We start from the raw sequence: 27657 nt of genomic DNA on the forward strand, positions 1-27657 counted from the left end.
TCTTTTGTCGAACCACAGCTCCTCACCTGTGTGTCTGCATTTCTTCAACAAAGGTTAATTTAACAAAGTGATAACGAAAACATACGCTGGGCTTCTAGAATCAGGAAACGGAACAAAGAAAGTAGGGGTGTAGTGCACGAAACTGGGGTGGAGGGGAAGACTCGCACAAGCAACGTAAAGACACCGGGGACCCAGTCACCAGTAAAGCCGGTGGAAATTATTTTAAATATAAATAACAAAAAACCCATGAAATCGTCTACTTTTTCCCTGCCACTGCCCTGGAGCTGACCCGCCGCGAGCTCACGCTCACGCAAGGTTCGGCTCCACCCTAAACCACAGAAGGCAATTGCTTTGGGTGGGGAGGTGATGGGCGACCCTACTGCTTTGCCAGAGGCGCTGAAGACCGCCCTCCCCCACCGTGGCCCGGCCCGTGGGGTTGGCACCAGCTGCCAAAGCCTTGGTCAAGGGCCAAACCCATCTCTGTCCGCTTGCATCCACCTGAGATGAGCCTATGCAGGTCAGGTTGGTGGAGGCCCTTTGTGCCAGACACCAAAATTAGTCTAATTCAGGCTGATGACAAGAAACTAGGCGGATGGGTGGGCCTCTGTGACACTGACAGAGAGGGACAATGCTGTGAAGGGTTGGTTGCAGTTGTGGTGGTTAGGGACCGTGGCAAAGAGGCTCAGACAAGGACATTCGCGAGGAATACTGCAAATGCAAGAAAGGAACAAATAAAAAAAACGCAGATCCTGGGTGGCTCAGCTGGCTGGGCGTGGGCTGGGCATTGGACTCTTGATTTTGCTTCAGATCATGAGCTCACCATTGATGGGTTCGAGTCCCACATCGGGCTCCACGCTGACAGTGAGGAGCCTGCTTGGGATTCCCTCTCTGTCTCCCTCTCTTTGCCCCTCCCCCTCCTCAAAATAAATAAATAAACTTAAAGAAAAAATTGGTGGGGCACCTGGATGGCTCAGTTGGTTAAGCATCCGGACTACGGCTCAGGTCATGATCTCACGGTCTGTGAGTTCGAGCCCCGCGTCGGGCTCTGTGCTGACAGCTCAGAGCCTGGAACCTGCTTTGGATTCTGTGTCTCCCTCTCTCTCTGCCCCTCACCCGCTCATGCTCTGTCTCTCTCTCTCTCTCTCTCAAAAATAAATAAACATTAAAAAAAATTTTTTTTAATCTCTAGAAATGGTCCCAAGGACATATAGTCTATGAAGAAACATTTACTAAAAAAACAAAAACAAACAAAAAACTTAATAAATACAAACACTATCGTATTTATAATTTCTTTAAGTAGGCTCCACACCCGGTATGGGGCTTGAACTCAGAACCCTGAGATCAAGGGCCGCATGCCCCACTACTGACTGAGCCAGCCAGGCGCTCCAAGAGTATATGGTATTTGAGGTGAAACCTATCTACCCTCTTCCCCCCCACTCGCAACTCAGCAAGAAGAACACTCAAGACTAGCACAGCCAACAAAGATCACAGGGCTCCCTCGCCCCCCAGCTCCCCCGGTTGGAGGGCTATTTCCTCCCTGGGGCAGGACATCGCCAGTTTCATCTTGTCCCCATCAACCTAATGCTGAGGCTAACCTCCTGCGAGTGTGGCTGAGAAACGAGGGCTCCTTTCTTCGGCCCAGATCCCACACCCAGTACTGAGGCTCTACTTCCGATGTGGCACCACTGAGAATCCGTAGGGCTCTGATTGTCCCGCCTCAGCTCTCCAGGTGGTGGTTCCATGCTGGAAGAGGCGAGAGAAAACGTGATGTTACTGCCCCCTCTCTACTGAGCGCCCAATTCCTAAGGCAACAGTGTCACTGGGAGAGAAGTGTGCCGCTGTCCCCATCCCCCCTTCAGAGTGAGGGCTCAGAGATTTTGCCTAAGGGAAGAAGCAGGCTGGAAAAAGAAAGCTCTTATTCTCTTCCAAAGGAACTGACTTCATCTGCTACCAATGTGGAGAAGTTCAAGCCTGAGGGTTCTCTGAAAAACAGGGGAGATTGTGGTGAAAGGCAATTGGGGGGAGACTGACACATTTATTGGACACATAGGCAAAGTATAGGCCAGCTGGTTTCCCTGAGAAACCCTGGGAAAGAGAGCTGGGAGGAACCTGCCTGGGATCAGAATAAACTCAAATACTGCGCTCAAAATCTATCCAGTCAAAGGAGCCTGAAATTGATTGGTTTAGTCTGGGGAACAATTTTTGCACCAGGTCTGAAAATAATAGAGTAGCCAGTGGATGCTTAGTGGAGTTTAACAGTGGTGTGGCCCAAGGAAGAGACATCAAAGAAAGCCTCCCCCAAGCCCTCCACATCCAGGACAAGTGTGGACAAGCAGGCTTCCCCCAGCCCCAGGGTGACAGTAGAGGCTACCACAGGGAAGGGGGAGGAAGGAGAGGGAACAGACTACACTAAAACAATGCAGCCGGTCGCTAAACAAATAAGCAAATAACAACAATAAGCCCTACTGGAAATGTTGCTACAGTATTATCTAAAATGTCCCGGTTAAGCATCCGACTCTTGGTTTCAGCTCAGGTCATGATCTCATGGTTCATGGGCTCGAGCTCCGTGTAGAGGTTCATAGTGACAGCTCGGAGCCTGCTTGGGATTCTCTCTCTCCCTCTCTCTCTGCCCCCTCCCCAGCTTGCACACACACATGCACGCACCTGCTGTCTCTCTCTAAATAAAGAAACCCTTAAACATTAACCAATTAATCGAAATAAAATGAAACGTCCAGTTTCAGGGTGCCTGGCTGGCTCAGTCGGTAGGGCATGCGACTCTTGATCTCAGGGGCATGTGAGTTCAAGCCCCATGTTGGGTGTAAGGGTTACTTAAATAAATAAATAAACTTAATAACGTCCAGTTTCTGGGGTGCCTAGGTGACTCAGTCATTAAGTGTCCAGCTTTGGCTCAGGTCATGGTCTCATGGTTCTTGAGTTTGAGCCCCACGTCGGGCTCTGTGCTGACAGTGCACAGCCTGCTGAGGATTCTCTCTCTCTCCCTCCCTCTGTGCCCCTCACTCACGTGCACCCTGTCTCTCTCTTAAAAAAAACAAAAGAAAACATAAAAGTGGGAATTAAAGTGTGTGAAGAGGAAAAAATGTCACTCAAATACCAGTACACTAAATTCGGCAACACATAAAAATTATGCACCATGACCAAGAGAGATTTATCCTAGGAATGCAAGTTTGGTTTAACACCTGAAAAACAATTATTTTAATATATCATGTCACTAAAATGAAAACAGAATTACAGGATCATCTCAATAGACACAAAAAAGCATTTGATAAAATTTAATACCTTTTAATGAAAAAAAAACAACACTCAACAAACTAGGAACTGAAGGGAACCTGACAAAAGAGTGTCTATAAAAAACTCACAAATGGGACACCTGGGTGGCTCAGTCAGTTAAGCGTCCAACTTCAGCTTAGGTGGTGATCTCATGGTCAGTGAGTTCGAGCCCCACATCGGGCTCTGTGCTGACAGCTCAGAGCCTGGAGCCTGCTTCAGACTCTGTGTCTCCCTCTCTCTCTGCCCTCCCCCACTCACACTCTCTCTCTCAGAAATAAACATTAAAACTTTTTTAAAAAAAAATTCACAAACAGGGGCGCCTGGGTGGCTCAGTCGGTTGAGCGTCCGACTTCGGCTCAACAAATAACATAATATCTAATAGTGAAAGTTGGATGTTTTCCCCCTAAAATCAGGAATAAGACAAGGATGTCCACCCTTGCTATTTCTGTTCAAAGTTACAACAGAAGTTCTAGTAAGGGAAATTAGGCAGGAAAAAAAGGCATCCAGGTTGGAAAGGAAGAAGCAAAACTGTGTCTAATCCACAGATAAAGTAAATGCGGGAGCACAAGGCAAACTAGGGGCAAAGTACAAACTACCACACACCCTCCACCAGGTGGGGGCATGTGTGATATTCCTCAGGCACTCCTGGCTGCCCAAGGACAAAGGAGAGGGAAAGAAAACCAACGGTTAACTTATAGAGCTAACTGTCACGATGGGACCTGAGTCTCCATCAGTTTACAAATATCTTTCAAAATTACAAGAAAACGGTAATCTTTTTTTTTTTTAACGTTTATTTATTTTTGAGACAGAGAGAGACAGAGTGTGAACAGAGGAGGGGCAGAGAGAGAGGGAGACACAGAATCTGAAACAGGCTCCAGGCTCTGAGCGGTCAGCACAGAGCCCGATGCGGGGCTCGAACTCACAGACCGTGAGATCATGACCTGAGCCGAAGTCGGACGCTTAACCGACTGAGCCACCCAGGCGCCCCAAGAAAATGGTAATCTTATCAATACCCTAATCTCCAGGAACTCTCTACTGTCTTAATGTTAATGCTTTGCTGGAGGGAAAAACAACCTTAGTTTGGCCATAGCTAGGCCTCCAGGATCCTGTGAGTCTCCTTTAACTTGTGAAAATCTCTTTGGGGCACCTGGGTGGCTCAGTCTGATTTCAGCTCAGGTCATGATCTCACGGTGCGTGAGTTCGAGCCCCGCATCGGGCTCTGTGCGGACAGCTCAGAGCCTGGAGCCTGTTTCAGATTCTGTGTCTCCCTCTCTCTCTGACCCTCCCCCACTTGCACTCTGTCTCTTTCGCTCTCTCTCAAAAATGAATCAGTAATAAACAAAAATTTCTTTTAACCCCTTTAAGAAACTTCCTCTTGGGGTGTCTGGGTGGCTCAGTCGGTTAAGCGTCTGACTTGGTTTCAGGTCAGGATCTCTCAGTTCCTCAGCTGGAGCCTCAGTTCAGGCTCTGTGCTGACAGTCAGAGCCTGAAGCCTGCTTCAGATTCTGTCTCCCTCTTTGTCTGTCCCTCCCCCATGCATGCTCTGTCTCTCAAAAATAAACATTAAAAAAAAAATTTTTTTTTAATAAAAAAGAAACTTTCTCTTGACTTTACCTCCCCCAGCTCCATGGTATATAATGAGCCACGCTTCACAGCCCCAGTGCAGCTCTTTCTGTCCACGGGTCCTATCCCCATGCTTTAATAAAATCACCTTTTTGCACCAAAGAGGTCTTCAAGAATTCTTTCTTAGCCGTCAGCTTCGAACCCCCACCATTCTAAAACCTCATCAATGTGACCTTGTATACAGAAAATCCTAAGGAATTACATGGAAAACTATTATTCAATTTTCATTAAAGTTGCAGAATGCAAGAATTGCAGAATACAAAGGTCACTTTTGGATCAAAATTGTCAATACAAAGTTGCAGAATACAAAAGTCAGTTTTTTCTATATACTTTCAATGAATAATCTAGAACTGAAATTAAGAAAATAATTCCATTTGAAATAGCATCAAAAAGAATATAATACTTAGAAATACACTTAACAAAACAAGTATAATATTATACTCTGAAAACTACAAAACATTGTTGAAAGGATATCTAAATAAATGGGGGGGGGGGAATCCCATATTTATGGGTCGGAAGACTTAATATTATAAGGGTAGCAATTCTCCCCAAATTGATCTAAGATTCAATGCAATCTCTATCAGAATAACCAGCTGATATCTTTATGGAAACTTATAAGCTGATTCTAAAATGCATATAGCATTGGGGCACATGCGTGGCTCAGTTGGCTGAGCGTCCAACTTCTGCTCAGCTCATGATCTCATGGTTTATGGGTTCGAGTCCTGCAACAGGGTCGGAGCTGAGCCTGCTTGGGATTCTCTCCCTCTCCTCTCTCTCTCCCCCTCCCCCACTCGTGCAAGTGCACTCTCTCTCTGTCAAAAATAAATAAATAAAACTTAAAAAAAATAAAATGTATATAGTATCACAAGAACTTCTGAAAAGCCCAAAACGATCTTGAAAAAGAACAACCTTGGAAGACTCACACGTCCTTATTTCAAAATGCAGTACAAAGTAATGGTAATCGAGACAGTATGGTCCCGGCTTAAGGTTAGACACAAATGTCAATGAACAGAATCGAGAGCCCAGCAACAAACCCATGTGTCTAGGGAAAACTGTGTTAAGTTTATTTATCTTGAGATAGAGACAGAGAGCAGGGGGAGGAGCAGAGTGTGAAAAGAGAGAATCCCAAGCAAGCATTTCGCTGTCAGTGAGCCAGCCGCAGGGCTCAATCCCACCAACTGTGGGATCATGACCTGAGCTGAAATCAAGAGTCAGAAGCTTAGCCGACTGAGCCATCCATGCGCCCCTAGGGTCAATTTTTGACAAAAACACCGAGACTATTCATTGAGGAAAGAAGAGCTCTTTCAAACATTGGTGCTGGCAAAACTGGATATCCACATGCAGACCATATATAAACATTAACTCAAGATGAACCAAAAACTTAAATGTAAGATCTATAACTACAAAACTCTTAGAAGAACACAGGGGTATATCTTCATAACCTTGGATTTCACAACGTACTCTTGGATAGGACACAAAAAACATTAGCAACAAAGAAAAAATGGATAAATTAAGCTGCTTCAAAATTTAAAACTTTTACAACATGGGTAGACCCTAACAGCATTATGCTAAGTGAAACGTCGGAAAGAAAGACACATACTGTACTACCTCACTTATATATGTAATCTTTTTTTCAAGTTTATTTATTTATTTTGAGAGAGAGAGAGAGAGAGAGAGAGAGTACAAAAGCAGGGGAGGGGCAGAGAGAGAGAGAGGGAAAGAGAGAATTCCAAGCAGGCTCCACACCATAAGCACAGAGCCCAACACAGGACTCTATCCCAGAAACCATGAGATCACAGCCTGAACCGAAATCAAGAGTCAAATGCTTAACCAACCAACCCAGGTACCTCTTATATGTGGAATCTTCAAAAATAAATGTTAACTCACAGGTACAGAAAACAGATTGGTGGCTGTCAGAGGTTGAGGATGGGCGAAATGGGTAAAGTGGTCAAAAGGCACATACTTCCAGTTATAAAATAAATAATAAGTTCTGGGGATGTAATGTATAGCATGGTGTCTAGTTAATAATATGTTGCATATTTGAAGGTTTCTAAGAGAGTAGATCTTAAAAGCTCTCATTATAAGTGAAAAGTTTGTAACTGTGTATGATGGATATTAACCACACTTGTAGTAGTAATCAGTATGCAGTACATGCAAATATCAAATCATTATACTGTATACCTGAAACTAACATAATGTTATATGCCAATTATATCCCAATCTTTAAAACTTCTGTACTTCAAAGGACACTATCAAGAAAGTGAAAAGATAACCACACTATGGGAGCAAATATTTGCAAATCATATTTTTGATAAAAGACTTGTGTGAAGAATACTTATTTATACAACTCAATAATAAAAAGACAATTTTAAAATGGGCAAAGAGGGGATACCTGGCTGGCTCAGTCGGTAGAACATGTGACTCTTGATCTTGAGGTTGTAAGTTCAAGTCCCACATCGGGGGTAGAGATTACATTAAAACATTTTTTAGGGGCACCTGGGTGGCCCAGTTGGTTAAACACCCGACTCTTGCTTTTGACTTGGGTCATGATCTCATGGTTCCTGGGATCGAGTTCCATGTAGGGCTCTGTGCTAATGACATGGAGCCTGCTTGGGATTCTCTCTCTCCCTCTCTCTGCTCCTCCCCTGCTCCCACACTCCCTCTCTCTCAAAGTAAATTTTTAAAAAATTTAATAAAATATTTTAAAAATTTTTAATTAAAAAACATAAAAATGAGCAAAGAGGGGCATCCGGCTGGCTCAGTTGGTGGAGCATGTGACTCGTGGTGTCGAGCCCCATGTTGGACATGGAGATTAATTGAAAAAAAAATAAATAAATAAAATAAAAAATAAAATGCACAAAGGATCTGAACAGACATTTTTCCAAGAAAGATGTGCAGTCAATAAGCACATAAAAAGATGCTCGACATCATTAGTCATCACAGACTTGACAACCAAAACCGTAAGATATAAAATAAGAGATAATAACAAGTGTTGACGAGGATATGAAAAGAGCAGAACCCTCCCACACTGTTGGAGGGAGTATAAAATGGTGCAGCTACTTTGGATGCGATTTGGAAGTTCCTGAAAAGATTCAGCATTTGAGTCTGGGCAATTGCTCTCCTAGGTATACACCCAAGAGAAATGGAAACGTACGTCCACAGAAATACTTGCACATCGAGATTCATGGTAGCTTTATTCATAAGAGCCTCAGAGTAGAAATAATCAAATGGCCATCACGTGATGAATTAATAAAGCAACATGGTATTTACAAACAGTGGAATATTAGTTGGCTATGAAAAGGAATGGAGTGCTGATACAGGCTGCAACTTGGATGAACCTTGAAAACGTTACGCTAAGTGGAAAAAAGCCGGTAATAGAAGGCATACATTGTATGATTCTCTTCATATGAGATGTCCAGAATAGGCAAATCCTCAAATAGTCGGTTTGAGATACAAGGCAGATTAGTGATTGCCTGGAGGTGTGGGAGGAGCAGGAAAGAGCTAGTAACGGGTGCAGGGTCTCTGTGAGTAGTGAGGAAAATGTTGTGGAATTTGATAGTGGTGATGGTTGCACAACTTTGTGAATATACTAGAACACACCAAACTGTAAACTTTTAGTGGGTGGATTGCGTGATATATGAATTAGATCTCAATATACCTATTTCTTTAAAAAAAGAAGCAAGAATGAGCAAAGAAACTGGTGACCGTGAAGGTGTATCTAAAACACATACACAGGGGCGCCTGGGTGGCTCAGTCGGCTAGGCGTCCGACTTCAGCTCAGGTCACTATCTCGCGGTCCGTGAGTTCGAGCCCCGCGTCGGGCTCTGTGCTGACTGCTCAGAGCCTGGAGCCTGTTTCACATTCTGTGTCTCCCTCTCTCTCTGACCCTCCCCCGTTCATGCTCTGTCTCTCTCTGTCTCAAAAATAAATAAACGTTAAAAAAAAAAATTAAAAAAGGGGGCTCCTGGGTGGCTCAGTCGGTTAGGCGTCCGACTTCGGCTCAGGTCACGATCTCGCGGTCCGTGAGTTCGAGCCCCGCGTCGGGCTCTGTGCTGACTGCTCAGAGCCTGGAGCCTGTTTCACATTCTGTGTCTCCCTCTCTCTCTGACCCTCCCCCGTTCATGCTCTGTCTCTCTCTGTCTCAAAAATAAATAAACGTTAAAAAAAAAAATTAAAAAAGGGGGCTCCTGGGTGGCTCAGTCGGTTAGGCGTCCGACTTCGGCTCAGGTCACGATCTCGCGGTCCGTGAGTTCGAGCCCCGCGTCGGGCTCTGTGCTGACTGCTCAGAGCCTGGAGCCTGTTTCACATTCTGTGTCTCCCTCTCTCTCTGACCCTCCCCCGTTCATGCTCTGTCTCTCTCTGTCTCAAAAATAAATAAACGTTAAAAAAAAAAAAAAGGTTAAGGATTGCAGTTGATTAAGACATTGTGTATATAACATTTTTATTTTTACATTTATTTATTTTTGAGAGATGGAGAGAGACAGAGCATGAGCAAGGGAGGGGCAGAGAGAGGAGGAGACACAGAATCCAAAGCAGGTTCCAGGCTCTGAGCTGTCAGCACAGAGCCTGACACGGGGCTCGAACCCACAAACCGTGAGATCATGACTGGAGCTGAAGTCGGACGCCCAACTGACTGAGCCACTCAGGCACCCCAAACATATTGGGTATATAAAAAGTCATGATTTGAGAATAATTTTTTAGAAAGGAAATAGTCCTGGAGATAGCCAGGACATCAACTTATTCCTCTGAAAATTGTTAATTACAGGGAAAGAACTAAACACTTCTTCTTTTCTAATGTAAGTAGAACTCCAGTGTGACCTGATATCCCCATGTGTAAGGGAACGTGTTTCAGTATAGAAGAATTCTAGCTAGAGCTGGGGCTAGGGTAAGGCGAGTCGTGCCCAGGGCAGAAAATTTAAGCAGTCACTCACCTAGCCCTGATTCTAGTCAACAAACGCAGCAGCGTCCAAGTTAGAAAATTGTTTCAACCATTGGTGAAATAACTGACTCAGGCAGTAGTCATTAGTGCGGCTAAAATAACTACAAGAAAAACTGATAGGAAATGTACAAAAATCAGGTTGTCACTATCTGAATTCAGTGATCAATCTTAATGGCATGAGAAGTGAGAAAACCAACATCACATGCCTCCTGGTAAGGGTACAGAAAGTACACAGCACCACTTAGGATTTTCAGGGGAAAAAAAATTTGAATCATAATGCAACGAAACTGGGGTACCTGGCTAGTTGGCTCAGTCTTGTGGAGCATGGAACTCTTGATCTCAGGATTATGAGTTTGAGCCCCACGTTGGGTGTAGAGACTACTTAAAAAATAAAGTCTTTAAAAAAATGCTTTTAATGTTTATTTATTTTTGAGAGAGACACAGAGTGTGAGCAGGAGAGGGTCAGAGAGAGAGGAAGACACAGAATCCAAAGCAAGCTCCAGGCTCCGAACTGTCAGCACAGTGCCTGATGCAGGACTCGAACTCATGAACCTGAGCCCAAGTCAGACACTTAACCGACTGAGCCGCCCAGGCACCCCAAAATTAAAATCTTTAAATAATAATCAGGATAATAATGCATTCAAACCTTTAAAACTGACCCCTCGTCTGCAAGAAATATTGAGCATAAAGGATTCAGTCCACAAGGAAGCAATATACAAGATCTCAAAGGAGGGACTTTATATTAGACTCTAATTTCATCAACAAGCCAATGAAAGGAAAAATAAGAGGGGAGGGGAGTGTTCTAGATTAAGAGAAACATAAGACTTAAAAGACTTAAAGGAAACACAAGAGTCATAACAACCAAATAAAACAGATCCTGTTTGATCTCGATTCTAAACAGAAATCACAAAAAGAATTTTTTATACAGCTGACGAAATTTGAGTATGGCTCGGTAATTGAATGATATTAAATGATCATTTGCATTTTGTTAGATGTGATAATGGCATTGTGGTCACGCAAGAAAATACTCGGAGATTTCTTTTTGAGTTGCATACTGAAGTGTTTAGAGGTGAATGGAACCATGGCTGGGATTTGCTTTAAAATATTCCAGCAAAAAAAACCTAACGAGGGGGAAGGGGCAGATGAAACAAGTCTGTGGTTAAATGAAGCTAGGGGATGGCCACATGGGGTCTGTTGTACTCTCTAGCTTTGGGGAAGTTGGGAAAGTTTCACAGTAAAAATTCCAAAAATATGGGCACACCATTATTCAACTAAAACCCACTGTGGAGTATGTGTCCTAGAGGAGCTCTTATTATGGTACATATGTTCAAAAGTGAGTTCTGCTTTGTAAAATGAAAATTGGAGATGAGTTCAATGTCTGCCAGTAAACGAACAGATAGAGGGAAAGTGATAAGAGGTTGTCCTGTCAGCAGCCACTCCCCGTCCCTCCTAGTTAATAAAATCCTGATTTTCTTTACCCCTCACAGAAATATCTTGTGAATGCAAGGTGTCTTTTCACCAGTAACTGATGCAGCGGCAGGGAGGCAACCACCTGTGCCAAAGAGAGCTCAGGGCAACTGGGTGAGAGTCTAGGAAGCTCCACCACACTTCGTTGATTCTAAGGCACACAAGCTTTCATTTCTGAAATTGGCAGATTTCTCACAATTGATAGCATCTCACAAGCACTGTCACTGGATGGCTGTTGTAGTGTGTTTGTCACTCCGTGTGTGTGTGTGTGTGTGTGTGTGTGTGTGTGTGTACAAACATGATCTGAAAACACATCCTTTGTGACATCTTCTGGTAAGATCCAGAAAGTACGAGAATTACAAGTTTTAGAGTGGGTCTTCTTCTTCCCCCTCCTCCTCCCCCTCCTCTTTCTTCTTCTTCTTCTTCTTCTTCTTCTTCTTCTTCTTCTTCTTCTTCTTCTTCTTCTTCTCCTTCTTCTCTTCCTCCTCCTCCTCCTCCTCCTCCCCCACCTCCTCCCCCTCCTCTTTCTCCTTCTTTTTTTTCTCCTTCTTCTTCTTCTCCTCCTCCTCCTCCTCCCCCTCCTCTTTCTTCTTCTTCTTCTTCTTCTTCTTCTTCTTCTTCTTCTTCTTCTTCTCCTTCTTCTCTTCCTCCTCCTCCTCCTCCTTCACCTCCTCCCCCTCCTCCTCCCCCTCCTCTTTCTTCTTCTTCTTCTCCTTCTCCTCCTTCTCCTTCTCCTCCTCCTCCACCTCCTCCCCCGCCTCCTCCCCCTCCTCTTTCTCCTTCTTCTTTTTCTCCTTCTTCTTCTTCTTCTTCTTCTTCTTCTTCTTCTTCTTCTTCTCCTCCTCCTCCTCCTCCTCCTCCTCCTCCTCCTCCTTCTTCTTCTTAAGATTTTATTTTTAAGTAATCTCTATACCCAGCATGGGGCTCAAACTTACAACTCCGCGATGAAGAGTCCCTCGCTCCACTGACTGAGCCAGCCAGGTGTCCCCAGAATGGGTCTTCTTGAGACAACACGGCACACTCTGTGAGGAGACGCTGCACTGGCAGTGTTCCTGATGGCACAGAGGGTAACATCTTCGGGGAGAACACGGACATGGAAGGTGCTGATTTAAAAAGTGATTTAGAATAGAACTCTGGTGACAAGGCCTTCTGAAAACACCAATTTCTTTCATTTCTATTTTCCTGTTTTGTATACCCAGGATAATTTTTAAAGATTTATGTCAAAGTTTGGGGCGTCTGGGTGGCTCAATCAGTTAAACCGTTCGACTCTTGGTTTCGGCTCAGGTCATGGTCTCGAGGTTTGTGGGTTCGAGCCCCACATCCTGGTCTGAGCTGACAGTGCAGAGCCTGCTTGGGATTCTCACCCCATAAATAAACTTTATTTTAAAAAAATATTTATGTCTAAGTTTAAAAGGGCCATTTTTAAGAGTATAAAACAAAACTTCTAAGGGATAAGAAAGCATTGCCAGTTTAAATGTCAGAATTTTTGTTTTTTTAGAACTTAAAAAAAAGTGTGCTTTACAATTGATGAAATGAGGTACCTCTCTATTAGGAAATAAGGCTTGTTGGGAATGCAAGCTGGTGCAGCCACTCTGAAAAACAGTATGGAGGTTCCTCAAAAAACTAAACATAGAAGTACCCTACGACCCAGCAATTGCACTACTAGGCATTTATCCAAAGAATACAGGTGTGCTGTTTCGAAGGGACACGTGCACCCCCATGTTTATAGCAGCACTATCCACAACAGCCAAAGTATGGAAACAGCCCAGATGTCCATCAATGGTTGAATGGATAAAGAAGATGTGGTATATACATACAATGGAGTATTACTCAGCAACCAAAAAGAATGAAATCTTGCCATTGGCAACTACGTGGATGGAACTGGAGGGTGTTATGCTAAGTGAAATTAGTCAGAGAAAGACAAAAGTCATATGACTTCACTCATACGTGGAATTTAAGATACAAAACAGATGAACATTAAGGGAAAGGAAGCAAAAATAATATAAAAACAGGGAGGGGAACAAAACAGAAGAGACTCTTAAATATGGAGAACAAACAGGGTTACTGGAGGGGTGCTGGGAGGGGGGATGGGCTAAATGGGTAAGGGACACTAAGGAATCTACTCCTGAAATCATTCTTGCCCTGTATGCAAATTTGGATGTAAATTAAACAAAATAAAATTTAAAAAAACAATAAAAGCTTTCAACAGACAGGCCAATTCATAATTAATAAAAAATTCTTTTGAAGGTTAAAAAAAAAAAAGAAAGAAAGAAAAGAAAAGAAGGCTGGGGGGCTTGGGTGGCTCAGTCAGTTAAGCGTCTGACTTTGACTCAGCTTAGGATCTTGCAGTTTGTGAGTTCGAGCCCCACGTCGGGCTCTGTGCTGACAGCTCAGAGTCTGGGGTCTGCCTCGGATTCCGTGTCTCCCTCTCTCTCTGCCCTTTTCCCACTCGTGCTCTCTCTCTCAAAAATAAATAAACATAAAAAAATTTTTTGTTAAAGAAAAGAAGGCTAGAAAGGGGAAATTCTTCTTTGCCCCCTCCATCCCCTTCCTGCTCTGGATAGTGTCAGGCCAGGGCACAGCTGTGGCAGTTATCTTGGGACCACCAGGGGAAGACAGAAAGGATCCCAGGGAGGCCAAATTGCATCCTGACATTGCTGAGTCACTAATCTAGCAATGGAACATCGTACCTGCAGATTTCCGTCAATGAGGTAATTAATGCCTGTATCACTTATGAGACTTTTACTTCGGAATCATGCTACAAAACTATACTGAATTAACAATTATCTAGTAGAGTACTGAGCAGTTTAAAATACACAATATAACTGAATATAAATAAATATTTTGTATATTTAAAAATATATTTTATCTAGATATAAACATATTTTACATGAATACTGTATATTTTATAAACACATTTCTATCTCAAAAATATAATATTGAGTTAAAAAAAAAAAAGCAAGTTTCAGGGACGCTTGGGTGGCTTAGTCAGTTGAGCGTCCAACTTGATTTCAGCTCAGCTCATGATCCCGGGGTTGGGGATGGAGCCCCATCACTGGGTTCCATGCTATCGTGGAGCCTGCTTAAGATTCTCTCTCTCTCACTACCTCTGCCCATCTCTCCATCTCACACACTCTCTCTAAAATAAATTTTAGGGGCGCCTGGGTGGCTCAGTCCGTTGAATGGCCGACTTCGGCTCAGGTCGTGATCTCGCGGTCCGTGAGTTCGAGCCCCGCATCGGGCTCTGTGCTGACAGCTCAGAGCCTGGAGCCTGTTTCATACTCTGTGTCTCCCTCTCTCTGACCCTCCCCTGTTCATGCTCTGTCTCTCCCTGTCTCAAAAATAAATAAGACGTTAAGAAAAAATTTTTTTAAATAAATTTTTAAAAAAGGAAGTTTCAGAATAATATCACATGTGCAATACTTACATAAAGTTAAATGACTAATTCAGTGTCGTATATGTGTTTTAAGCAAGGACTAGAATACGTGGATACACGGACGAGAAGGACACATCTTCAGCGTAGTCGATACCAGTGGGAAGAGAGTAAGGGAAACGCAATCAGGACGGGAATATAAATGGGACTCATCTGCACCAATAATGATTTGCGTATTTTTCAAAAAAATATCCAAAGCAAATGTGGCAAATATTAACTTTGTTAAATCCAACTGGTAAATAAACTTGTCATATTCTTCATTTGTGTGTGTGTTATGAAATACAATTATGAGGGTGATGATAAAACTCTCATTACTCAATTTTCACATGTTTATAATTGAAATAATCTCAAATTCATACTGTAGAGCATAATAAAAATATGCTGAACATACATACATTTTTTCTTCACTTTTAAATTAGAAATGTTCACTGCAGATGGCGCCAGAGTCATGAAAAACACTAGGCTGTTGCCAGAATTAATTCTCTTCAAGAGAGGTACCAGATAGAATTGTGAAAATTCCATGTATGCTATTAAGACTTCTATCAGCAATAGCTGACACTTACATATGGGTGGCTTAGAATTCATGATAAAGATACAAATCTAAATGCCAACAAACTTTGTAGAACTCCTCCCAAAGGAGTAAAGGACCTCCTTCAGGAGGGCATGGGAGGAGAGGGGACGACTGACTTAATAGGTTGTTTCCAAGTCTTTTGCCAAAGGATTTATACTGGCCAGGGTCTAAGCAGGAAAAGAGAAACCACTCTAAGCATTTAAAACAGGGGAGGAAACCCCAGAGGGAATCTAATACAAGGAATTGGATGGAGGAACTGAGAAACCTGGCAAGGGAGTGAGGCAACCCAGACCTTAGCAAGAGCAGGACCCAGTACTGCCTCCTCCTGGAGCAAGCGGGGAAGGGGAAGGGGGGTGGGGGATGTTCATGGAGTCCAAGGGGTCACTGAGCAAAACCAGAACTACCCAAGCCCGTTTGGGGATGAAGGCTTTGCCAGAAAGACTACCTGATTGCCTTCTGATTCCCCAATGATGCCTCTCATTGGCTGGGCTTAGCCAGGAGTCAGCTCACCTGGGAGCCTGGGAAACAGCCTGTAAGAGTGAGCCCATGATACAGAGCAGAGCAGAGCAGAGCCAAGAGCAAAAATGAGATCTGAGGGAGAGAGGATCCGATCCACTGGTTGTAACCTTCATTAGTTATAGTTAAACTTTCTTGGGGCACCTGGGTGGCTCAGCGGCTTAAGCGTTGGACTTTGGCTCAGGTTGTGATCTCGGGATTCCCGAGTTCCATCCCATGGGGCTCTGGGCGATCAGCACAGAGCCAGCTTCAGAAACTCTGTCCCTCTCTCCCTGCCCCTACCTCTCCCCCACCTCCACTTCTCCCCGCTCTCTTTCTCAAAAATAAACATTAAAAAAACAGATTCTCTCTCCCTCTGCCCCTTGTCCCTCTCTGCACCCACCCCCATGTGCATGTGTGTGCCTAAGTGCTCCCTCTCCAAAAAAAACCTTTCTTGTTTCTCATTTTTTTCCTCATATTTATTTACGTTATTTTAGAGAGAGAAAGAGAGAGCATGTGTGAGTGGGGGAGAGGAGCAAAAGGGGAGAGAGAGAGAGAGAGGGAGAGAATCCTAAGCAGGCTTCCCACGAAGCCTGATGCCCACGGCCCCGAGATCATGACCTGAGCCAAAATCAAAAGCTGTATGCTCAAGCGACCGAGCCACCCAGGTGTCCTCCTCGTATTTATTTTTTAAATGCTTCTCAACTCCGGTATACCTAGAGTCGTCAGATTTGGGGGATGGGAGGGAGAGACCCTAGATGCCAACTGAATCTGAATTTCAGATAAACAATGCAAAATTTGGAATACATATAACAAAAATTTTTAGTATTTATCTGAAATTCAAATTTAACTGGGCATCCTGTGTGGTACACACATTGTACACCATATACTAGGTATAACTCTAAATGAAATGCTTTAAAAATAAAACTAACTTGTACATCCACCTCTACAAAAACCAAAACGTATCCTAGCTGCACGCGTGTAAGGGAGTAGGAAAGACCGTTTCACAGAAGTGGATGATGCCACTCTGTTCCACTCTGGCGACACAGGCTTTGGATAGGGGGCCAGACGGAGGCAGTGGACTTGGGTGCAAGATTTAATGGGGTACCAAAAAACTCAGTAAGTAATCAAGATAAATAATAGTTTAATACAATATTTTTAAATAAAAATGAATGCAAAAAATCCACAAGGAAGAAAATATCAAAAATTTTAGTATGACTGGATCAGTAACAACGCTGTGCTGAGACACATTGGAACCTGAGGCAAAAGGAAAAATGGGTAATACTGATCCCATCTTTACTTAAAATATTGATATGCTATTCAGCATGAATATATTAATTCCTGATTTTTAAAAATATTGCCTTAGGGGCTCCTGGGTGGCTCAGTTGGTTAAGTGTCGGACCCTTGATTTCAGCTCAGGTCATGATCCCAGGGTTGTGGGATCAAGCCCTACATCAGGGTCCTCGCTGGGCATGAAGCCTACTTGGGATTCTCTCTCTCTTTCTCCCTCTGTCCCTACGTCTCCCCTGCCAGCCACTTGTGTGTGCACACACGCACGCTCTCTCAAAATAAATCAATGTAAAAATATTGCCTTAAAACGTTATTTGTCTTGATTACTCAATTTCTTGGCACTTCCTTAAATTTTTGCACCTGAAGTGAGTGTTTAGCACTGTTTGGAACCATTTCAGGGTCACACAAAATTTACCAGATTTGTTTTTTAAAAAAAAATTTTTTTTTTTAACATTTATTTATTTTTGAGAGAGAGAGAGACAGAGCATGAACGGGGGAGGGGCAGAGAGAGAGGGAGACACAGAATCGGAAGCAGGCTCCAGGCTCTGAGCCATCAGCCCAGAGCCCAACGCGGGGCTCGAACTCACGGACCGCAAGATCGTGACCTGAGCTGAAGTCGGACGCTCAACCGACTGAGCCACCCAGGCGCCCCAAAATTTACCAGATTTGGATCAAAGTTTAGTGGCACACTTTCAGTTAGCAAATAGTTTTCCCTTAGAAGCTTGATTTGAATATCCAGTGAATAAAAAGTGAAGCTGGGATTGGAGCTTGATGTCCATCCCTGTGGATGTCACTGCTTTGGTGCAAAACCAGAAGAAATTTATGCTTTCACATCTCTGTAGTACTTCTTGGCAATTACGATTCACTGTGATGAGTCGGTTGCAAAATAATTTGTAGTTTCCATCAGGAGTTTGATTATGGGAATAACGACATTTAACTCTTTGCACCCTTAAAAAAAAGCCAGATCAAGAGTCCAAGAACTCTTTTCAAGTGCCCGTTCTGACACTTACTAGCTGAGCAAGTTGGTTTACTTCTTGGAGCCTCAGTTTTCTCATCCAGAAAATAGGTTTGAGTATCCACGTCCATATCACAAAGAATGTTGAGGACGAAAAGAAACAACGCAAAACCTCTTTATGAAACTGTAAAAGACCATACAAAAGTGTCACTACCCCGAACACTGAGGAATTCTCATTGTCTAAGTCATGCTGCATTCGTGGATACTGGCATGTTTGCTAAGCATAAGTACAATGATGATATTTAAAGACAGTATTTGGAGATTACAGCTGAGGTGATGCAGAGGGGATTCGTACCAAGAGATTGTTTCCATAGTGGAAGAGAAGACTTGAAAATTACTAGTACAGGGGTGCCTAGTGGCTCAGTTGGTTAAGCATTCGACTTTGCCTCAGGTCATGATCTCATAGTCTGTGAGTTAGAGCCCCGCGTCTGGCTCTGGGCTGATAGCTCAATGGCTCAGAGCCTGGAGCCTGCTTCGGATTCTGTGTCTCCCTCTCTCTGCCCCTCCCTCATTCATGCTGTCTCTCTCTGTCTCAAAAATAAACACTAAAAAAAAAAAAAAAAAAAAGAAGAAAATTACTAGTACAGCCTTGGGTAGTCAGGAACGTCTTCTTGAGGAGAGATGATGCCCGTGTTTTCAGGGAAGGAAATGGGTACTGGCTGTAAGGGAGGGTGTGGATGGGGTGGAAGCTGAAAAGGGATTATAGGCAGGTCATGAAGGGTCTTAACCCATTTTCAGGAGTTTGGACTTGGTGCTAAGAGCAGTGAAGTGTTTTAAACAGAAGTGGACATGATCAGATTAGCATGAAAAACCTATCTCTGGGGGGCGCCTGGGTGGCTCAGTCAGTTAAGCGGCCGACTTCAGCTCAGGTCACGATCTCGCGGTCCGTGAGTTCGAGCCCCGCGTCGGGCTCTGGGCTGATGACTCAGAGCCTGGAGCCTGCTTCCGATTCTGTGTCTCCCTCTCTCTCTGCCCCTTCCCGGTTCATGCTCTGTCTCTCTCTGTCTCAAAAATAAATAAAAACGTTAAAAAAAAAATTTTTAAAAACCTATCTCTGGCTAAATGAAGGCATTCTAGAAGTGGAGAGACTGGATGAGAAGGCTGCTGTGGCTCTTGTCCCAGTTAGAGGTGATAATGACCTGGGAGAGTGGCAGTGACAATGGAAGGACCCATCAAATGGAGGAGGTAAAATCCAGGGACTCGGCTGGTTGGTTGGTTGAACGAGATGGGGGATGGAGAACTGGGAGATGGTTTGCAGTTATTTATTGCTGTATGACAAGCACCCCAAATGTAGCAGTTTAAAAGAACAACTTGTATATCCACATGCAAAAGGATGAAGTTGGCCCCCTAGCTGGCATGATATATAAAAATTAATTCAAAATGCGTCAAAGACCTAAATGTAAGAGCTAAAACGATTTTTTTTTTTAAAAAGAGCCAAGAGGAGCCCGATGGCTCAGTCAGTTAAGCATCCGACTCTTGATTTGGGCTCAGGTCATGATCTCGAAGATGTGGGATCAAGTCGTGCATTGGGCTCTGCACCGAGCACGGAGCCTGCTTGGGACTCTCTCTCTCCCTCTCTTTGCGCCTCTCCCAGTCTCAGTCTCTCCCCACCCCATAAACAAACAAACATTAAAAAAAAACACACACATTTAGGGGCACCTGGGGGGCTCAGTCGGTTAAGTGTCCAACTTCGGCTCAGGTCATGATCTCACAGTTTATGGGTTTGAGCCCCACATTGGGCTCTGTGCCGACAGCTCAGAGCCTGGATCCTGCTTTGGATTCTGTGTCTCCCTCTCTTTCTGCCCCTCCCCTGCTTGCATTCTGTCTGTCTCTCTCTCTCAAAAATAAGTAAACATTAAAATATATATATTAAAAAAAAAGAGGGGCACCTGGGTGGCTCATTTGGTTAAGTGACGTGTCTGACTTTCACTCAGGTCATGATCTCACCGTTTAGGAGTTCAAGCCCAGCATTCGGCTCTCTGCTGTCAGTATGGAGCCTGCTTCAGATCCTCTATCCTTCCCCCACCCCGCCCCTCGGCTGCTCACTCTCTCTCTCTCAAAAATAAACATTAAAAAAATAATAAAATTTAAAAAGAGTTAAAAAATTATAAAATTCTTAGGGAAAGCAAGAATAAATCTTCATGACCTGGCTTATTAGATATGATACAAAAAGCAGAGTTGACAAAAGAAAAAATAGATAAATTGGACTTCATCAAAGTTAAAAACTTTTCTGCTTCAAAGGACTCAATCAAGAAAAAGACAAGTCATAGATGGAAGAAAATACTTGCAAATTATATATATGATAAAATATGACTTTTACAATTAACAATATAAAGAAGGGCGCCTGGCTGGCTGAGTTGGAAGAACACGCTACTTTTGATCTCGGTGTTGTGGGTTCGAGCCCCGTGTCAGGCTCTGTGCTGACGGCTCAGAGCCTGGAGCTCGCCTCAGATTCTATGTCTTCCTCTCTCTCTGCCCCTCCCCTGCTCACACTCTGTCAATCTCTCAAAAAATAGACATTAAAAAAAATTTGTTTTAATAAGAAAGCTGAAACAATTTCAGCAACAAAATAGCATAATACTGAATCGTAAACACAATAGAAAATAAACATTCATGAGTCCATAATGATAAAGTTTATGACTGAATAAGTAACTGAATGCAGGAGAAGAGACAGATCTCCCTTAGAGAAGGTAATCTATCTACATACACGCCTTACTGCAGGAGGTAGGACGTTCTAAACTGTCCTCCACTCCCCCACCGGAGTGTCGAACTGCACGTAATGACTCGCTTCCCAAGAGTAAAGTGTGGGGGTAACTTTACAGCGGAGAAGCCTGGCAGACACCCCGAGCCAGGTGATCAAGGGTAACATCGTCATTTTGCTAGGATGCTCTCTCCATTTGACATGAGAACAGCACGTCACCTCTGTGGTTTTCCACCTAAAACCCCATAATTTTAGTCTAGCTGTAGCTGAACTCAAGGGGTGCCGCCTTTGGGGTGCATCAACTTGAATACCACCCAAAGAAGTGCTGAAGGCAAAGAACTTTTTATCACTTGTTACATGGAAGGAGACCGATAGTTCTCGAAGCACGGTCTTCCCGTGGGATTAGCACAGGATGTTGTTATTCAGGCTTTCAGGGGGCAGGGCAGGGAGCTTGCATATACATTAAAGAACTTACACATATTCTCTCAGGCTCTTTGCCCCGACTGTGCATGCCTAACATGCTAACGGGCTAGTGCATATCGGGATGCTCAAAAAATGGCAGAAAACCCCACGTATAGGAGATCTTAGTATTATAACGAGCTAAAAGTAACTTCAAAACAATTCAGGGGGACACAAATAATAATGAATAAAAAATGGGGTGCCTGGCTGGCTCAATCGGTAGAGCATGTGACTCTTGATCTGGGGGTTGTGAGCTCGAGCCCCATGTGGGATGTAGAAATTACTTCAAAATAAAATCTTAAAAAAAAAAAAAAAAAGACAATGCAGGGGGGCTTCTGTGTAAGATCCTCAGCTCCAGTCCAGCTCAAACTGGCTCACCTAAGGGGCTATCAGGTGAAACACCTAGCTGGGCAGTCTCCTTGGCTGGAATTCCTGGTTCTGCAAAACGAAACACATTCCTTCCCTGTTTTTGTCCCTTCCCCTCCTCCCTTCTGCTGAGAGCTTTGAACACTCTGATCTGAGTAACTCCTCTGCTGGGTCCTAGCTAACAGGGGCAGGGGTATCCTGAAATGACAGACCCCGTTGATCAGAGGCCCATGAAGTCATACTAGCAGGGGTCCTGGTGCCACTTTATCTGGTCTCCTGGAGGTCTTTTCCATGTCAAGAGACTTGGAATCTAAAAAATGCCTTTATTCTTCATGTTTAAGATTTCACTAGGTACATTTGGTAATTGTATCTATCTGTAGCGTAGTGCGGATTAACTACTTGTCCCACAAATTGCCTTGAATGATAAAGCAGGCATTCATACCCCTGGAGCCGAAGCCTATGTGTTCCTTGGTTGGTCCGGCCGTGCCTGGGTACATATTGATGAGGGAGCGTAAGACAAACTGAGGGCAAAGTACAGGCTAACAGCACCCCCGGGCCCCCAGGTGGAATATGTGTGATATTTCTTGGACACCCCTGGCTACCCAAGAACAAAGGAAAGGGGTTTAAGTGCTGGCCATGGTAATGTGGGAAACTAAGGCAAATGAAATTTTAAATTCCCTTACTGCCTACAGCCCATTGACAAGTGCTTGAAATAGGCAGAGTGCCCTCCCTCTAGGAGCTCAGCTGCCTCCGTGACGACACTTTGCTAGGGACAAAAGGGAATCTTGGCTTAGCATCATCCTGACCCCCAGGAACCTGTAAGTCTACTTTAACGTTACAAAAATTCCTTTGGAGACTTCCTTTATCTCAACACCCCCAAGATATAAGCTGGCAATCATATTCTAAGCTTATGGCCCCCTGATATACAGATGTGTGTATCTGGGTCTCATGACTGAGGTTTTACTAAACGGTAATAAATGGTGTTTTCCCAACAGCACCTAGCCTCTCAAGGTCCTGGAAACCTTGCTTCCGAAATTCCTTAGAGTCTTAACCTATCCCTAACCTCCTCCCTACCTGAGGATATATAATCAGTCACCCGTCACAACCCCAGGGCAGCTCTTTCTGCCCACGGGTCCTCTCCCCATGTTTTAATAAAATCACCTTTTTGCACCAAAGATGTCTTCAAGGACTTTCTTGGCCGTCGGCTCCAGACCCCACCATCGCCCCAAAACTTCATCAATATGACCATTAACGTTTTGAATTGACAAGTTGGATGTCTGGGTGCCAGCTTCATAACCGTGAACAAAATATTGGGAAACCCAAATCAAAGAGCATTCTTCAAAAATCCTGACCAGTACTCCTTAAAGCTGTCAAGATTGTCAAGAACAAGAAAAACCTGAGAAACTATCAGCCAAGAATAGCCTAAGAAGACATAATGAATATGTGTAATGTCGTGTCTTTCGACAGGATACTGGAACAAAAAAGAGACATCGGGGAAAACTGGTGAAATTCACATAGTAATGTACCAATCAAGGTGGTTTTTTAGATGTGACAGACGTACCATGGTAACGTAGTCAAAATTTGAGAGGCTCACAACAGGGGAGTCTAGGTCAGGAGTATACAGGAACTCTATGCATCGCCGTTGCAATCTTCTGTAAAGCTAAAACTATTCTAAAATGTTTTCTGTTCAAACGGCAACTGCAACAGTGCCTTCTCGCTGAATTGTGAGAAATCAGCGAGAGCTTACAGGCCAAGTGCAAGGGGCAATGCTTAGCGCACAGATGACAGGTGTTACTAGTGCTATTTTACGTCAACTGCGGGAGGGACGAGAGCCCCGACACCAAGGTATTTTAATCACGATAAGCAAGAGGCACTCACCCCACGATCCCAACCGGCAAACCCACCACGCGCCCACAACTCCACGCGAGCGCACTTCCGGCCGGGCGCGCGCGCACGCACACGCACTGGCCGCCGGGGGCGGGGCGCGCAGGACGACGCCGGCGTGGGGCGGGGCTGGCCGCCGTTCCCACACGGGCGGCGGCCCCCGGAAGTGGCGTGTCTGGGGATGTCGCGGAGCGGAAGCCGAGTGTGGCGGGAGGCCGGCTGGAGACGCGGTCTCCTGTTGCTAGACGACGCGAACTAGCCTTCGTCACTTCCTCAGCCCGCCGTCTACCCACTCCCCAGGCCGGAACTCAGGGGCCCGGAGCCGCGGTGGGCACAGAGTCGTTCTCCGAGGCCCAGGACCGCGGCCCGCTCGGCAGCTGGAGTCGAGGCCACGCCACCCGCGGGGAAGAACCCAAGCTGGAGTGGGAAGATGGCTGCAGACAAGCCTGCAGGTGAGGCGCCCACGCCCGGGGCGGGCGGACCCTGGCGCTGAGTAGGTGGGGACTAGGGGGTGGGGACCCGAGGGTGACTTTAATTTGGGTGTGCGTTCCTCTCCCCCATCCTCTCCCTCGGCCGCCCCTAACGTGAGTCTTTGGGCCCCCTGGCCGGTAGTTTTGTTTTGTTTTGTTTTGTTTTGTTTTTTACGTAAGTGCAGTATGAAGCCGCACCGACCGCCTTTGCCCCGCTCGCCGGAATATCCGACTTACGTTTGTGTAGCCACTTCACGGGCTTTTCGGTTTTCCAAGGGGGAAGGCGGATCACCCCGCAGCACACGGGTGCCTTATGTCCCCTGGCTCAGGATAGGGCTCACCTGGGCTATTTCGCCCACGTAAGCCTGCCTCTGGTCAGCGAAGTCCTCTAAAGTTAGCTTTGTGAAAACTATTTATTTAAATAGTCCTAAAACTGAAGTGTCTCTCTTCGTTCTGTGCTAATACCTTGCGCTTAGGACCTATTTTGCCCTAGTTCCTCAAGGTTAGCTCATTTAATTTCGACTGATTTGTTTATGGATTAGTACCCCATTCCTAGAGTCTTCTCCGTTAAGGTGTATAAAATTCTTTCCTGCCTGCCTCTGGGAGGGTCTGCCGTATGTTCCCTGTAAGAAGTGAATGTTCATTGGAAGAACTTCACTCGCAGGTCTTAGAAGTGGTCAACACTTTGTCTCTTCTAAAGATTTCACTGTAAAAAGCCCATCTCAATATTCTGAAGGTTTCGATCTCAATGACTGATGGTCGGACTAGATTTGAAACGAAAGTGAGCCAGTCCTACTATCGAAAATCTGTTAAAAGATCTCTGCCGCAGTCTGCTGAGAAGGAAAACCGTAGAGAAAAAGTTTACAAATTGAGGATAATAGAGTGTGCTGTAGAATGTTGGGTAGGCTGGTCCCAGGAGGCTTCTGGTGGGGGTGGTATCTGAGCAGAAACTCCCATGAAATGACAGAGTGGCCGTATGGAATGGGGCAGGCTGGATAGCGAGAATGTTCCAGGCGGGAAATCAGCGTGGCTTGTCCGGGGCCGGACCACGCTGTCCGACATCTTCCGTCCTTAACTGAAGGCAGCGTCTCTGTGTCCCGGGTTTACGGTTCCTACTTGGCCATATCCTTGCGCTTGCTTGGAATGAGCTTTTTAAAAAAGGCCTACGGCCTGTCCGGTTTCCAAGTCCTGCCGTGAAGTATTCTCGTACTTGTCCCTTCATTCACTCACGAAGATTGGGTCCCAGGCACCGTGTTGATGTTGAAGAAACGGATATGACTCGCCCCGTGCCTCCGACGTGTCCTGTTTAGTCTGTAAGGACCGCGCCGCTGGGTGGCAGTCCCGTCTGGTGACGTGTGCGACGCGTAACGTGGCGGCGTAACGCACGTGGTGGAGGAACGAGGCCCACGGTGATTCGGGGCCGTGTCTTTGGCTGAAGCTTTGTAGCCACGTGGTAGGAAACGTCTCACCTAGATGACGTTACGGAGCCACGTGGTAGGAAACGTCTCACCTAGATGACGTTACGGAGCCACGTGGTAGGAAACGTCTCACCTAGATAACGTTACGTTCGTCTCCAGCCGAGTGTTGAGTGTGGTCTCCTTGAATCTGGCCTCCTCTCCGTCCCCGCTTCACCTGCTGTGATTCTAGCCTTTGTCCCCTAATGTCTCCCTCGCGCGAAGCCGCCTTCCGACTGCCGTCCCTCTCTCTTCCTGTCCGGTCTGTTCTTCGCACTGTTGTCTTTTGATGTCTGAGACGCTAATTGCAGCAAAGCATTCCGACGCCTGTGCGCTTTCTAAGCTTATGCCATCTCGTGTGCAGCACATCCTCTGTCCTTCATGTCGTTCGTGAAACTTCACCGTGTGTTTCCAGCCGACGTTTCCGTATCCGCACACCTTGCTCTTCACCCCAGAAACGACTCTTGGACATACTGTTCTTCTGAGCTGCTGAGTGGTAGTGCCTTCGATTTTCTTTTCTCTTTGGTAAACACGCTCCTCGTTCAAAGGCTTTTTTTTTTTTTTTTTAATATTAGTAACGTTTTTTAAAAGTTGATTTATTTTGAGAGGGGGGGGGGGCCGAGCAGGGGAAGGGTGGAGGGGGGCAGGGGGTGAGAGAATCCCAAGCAGGCTCCACACTGTCAGCACAGAGCCTAATGAGATGTGGGGCTCAAAGTCACCAACCATGAGTCCACGACCTGAGCCAAGATCGAGAGTCAGACGCTTAACCGGCTGAACCACCCGCGTGCCCCTCGCGGTCTAGCTTATATGCTGCTTCATCTCTGAGCTCCTGAGCTCAGGGCCCTTGTCACGGAGGGTAAGAAAAGAGACCCATGAAAGCATTTAAGAAAGTGACCTGATCACAGCGTGGGAAGGGGGAGGTTTCAGTGAAAGGAGACCGGAAGCCCAAAGACTAGGTAAAAGCGGCTAGTGCTATAGTAATTTATTCAGTAAATGTTTACCCATGGCCTGCCTTGCCAGGCACTGACATAATCTCTGTAATCATGGAGCTTATGGTATGAAAGAGAAACACGTAAACTAAAAAAATACTTGTGAGTTTAGGTTGTGATGAGTATTGTGAAGAAAAGGAAGTAAGAGGACCACGGATAACTGAGAGCAAGGACCCTGTTAAGAATGGATTGGTCAGGGGCGCCTGGGTGGCTCAGTTGGTTAAGCAGCCAACTTCCGCTCAGGTCACGATCTCGCGGTCTGTGAGTTCGAGCCCCGCGTCGGGCTCTGTGCTGACAGCTCAGAGCCTGGAGCCTGTTTCCGATTCTGTGTCTCCCTCTCTCTGACCCTCCCCCGTTCATGCTCTGTCTCTCTGTCTCAAAAATAAATAAACGTTTAAAAAAAAAACTGTTTAAAAGAATGGATTGGTTAGAGAAGGAAACACTCTCTTAGAGGTAACATTTTGTGACTGATTGGGTATAGTAGGTAAGCAGAAAGGCTTACTCTTTATGCAAGGTTCTTAGTTGAACCTGTTTCTCATTTGCAAAATGGGGGTCCTAATAGGTTTCCAACTTACTCATGTATTTTTTTTAACATTTTATTAAAAAAAATTTTTTTTACGTTTGTTTATTTTTGAGAGATGAGATAGAGAACAAGTAGGGAAGGGGCAGAGAGAGAGAGATAGAGAATCTGAATCAGGCTCCAGGCTCTGAGCTGGCCGCGCAAGAGCCCAACGCAGGTCTCGAATCCACGGACCGTGAGATCCTGACCTGAGCCGAAGTCGGATGCTTAACCGACTGAGCCACCCAGGCGCCCGTGAGATTTCATTTCTAAGTAGGCTCTGCACCCAACGTGGGCCTCGAACTTACAACCCTGAGATCAAGAGTCGCGTGTTCCACCGACTGTGCCAGCCAGGCGCCCTCTAACTTTTAATAGCGTTTTAGTTTATTTACTCACAGGGTTGTTGCTTGTGTGCTTCAGCTGAGGTCAGGTGTTTGTTTTGGCTCACATCCTTTGAGAAGCAGAACCCAATTCAAGTGCTCTCAGTTTGGAAGGTGCAAACGCAGAGTAGTAGAGGCGAGAGAGGAGAAAGCCAGGCCGAGGGAGGTGCAGTATGTTACATACTTGGCTCTTGTTCCTCCCTGAGCTGAGAGAGAGCAGGCCGCTTGCATGTGGGGTTTTTCTGAAAGGGCTGCAGGAGACACTACCCTTCAG

At 45.1% G+C, this 27657-nt stretch overlaps 1 protein-coding gene, 1 long non-coding RNA gene and 1 pseudogene across 3 annotated transcripts in view; 2 read left to right on the forward strand and 1 right to left on the reverse strand.

Annotated features, from left to right (window-relative positions):
* The first annotated feature begins 342 nt into the window (after nucleotides 1-342).
* LOC102972836 lies at nucleotides 343-1211 on the forward strand (annotated as a pseudogene).
* A 145-nt stretch (nucleotides 1212-1356) lies between these two features.
* Nucleotides 1357-23599, reverse strand: LOC122230519. The gene is made up of 3 exons (XR_006207508.1): nucleotides 23526-23599; nucleotides 18117-18245; nucleotides 1357-1743 (listed from the first exon to the last, which is right to left on the reverse strand). It is a non-coding gene; the product is annotated as an uncharacterized LOC122230519 (long non-coding RNA).
* Nucleotides 23600-23722: 123 nt separating this feature from the next.
* Nucleotides 23723-27657, forward strand: part of CNOT10 (CCR4-NOT transcription complex subunit 10) — a 71990-nt gene continuing 68055 nt past the window's right edge. The window contains exons 1-2 of one of the 2 annotated variants that reach the window (XM_042998619.1): nucleotides 25709-25717; nucleotides 25820-25951. In XM_042998619.1, coding sequence (XP_042854553.1) covers nucleotides 25837-25951 — 115 coding nt within the window. In that variant the 5' untranslated portion in view covers nucleotides 25709-25717; nucleotides 25820-25836. Of the gene's footprint in view, nucleotides 23984-25708; nucleotides 25718-25819; nucleotides 25952-27657 lie in introns of those variants that run through there. The other variant, XM_042998620.1, reaches the window with a different exon arrangement.

The sequence above is a fragment of the Panthera tigris genome, chromosome C2 (assembly GCF_018350195.1).
Source record: "Panthera tigris isolate Pti1 chromosome C2, P.tigris_Pti1_mat1.1, whole genome shotgun sequence".
Taxonomy (NCBI): domain Eukaryota; kingdom Metazoa; phylum Chordata; class Mammalia; order Carnivora; family Felidae; genus Panthera; species Panthera tigris.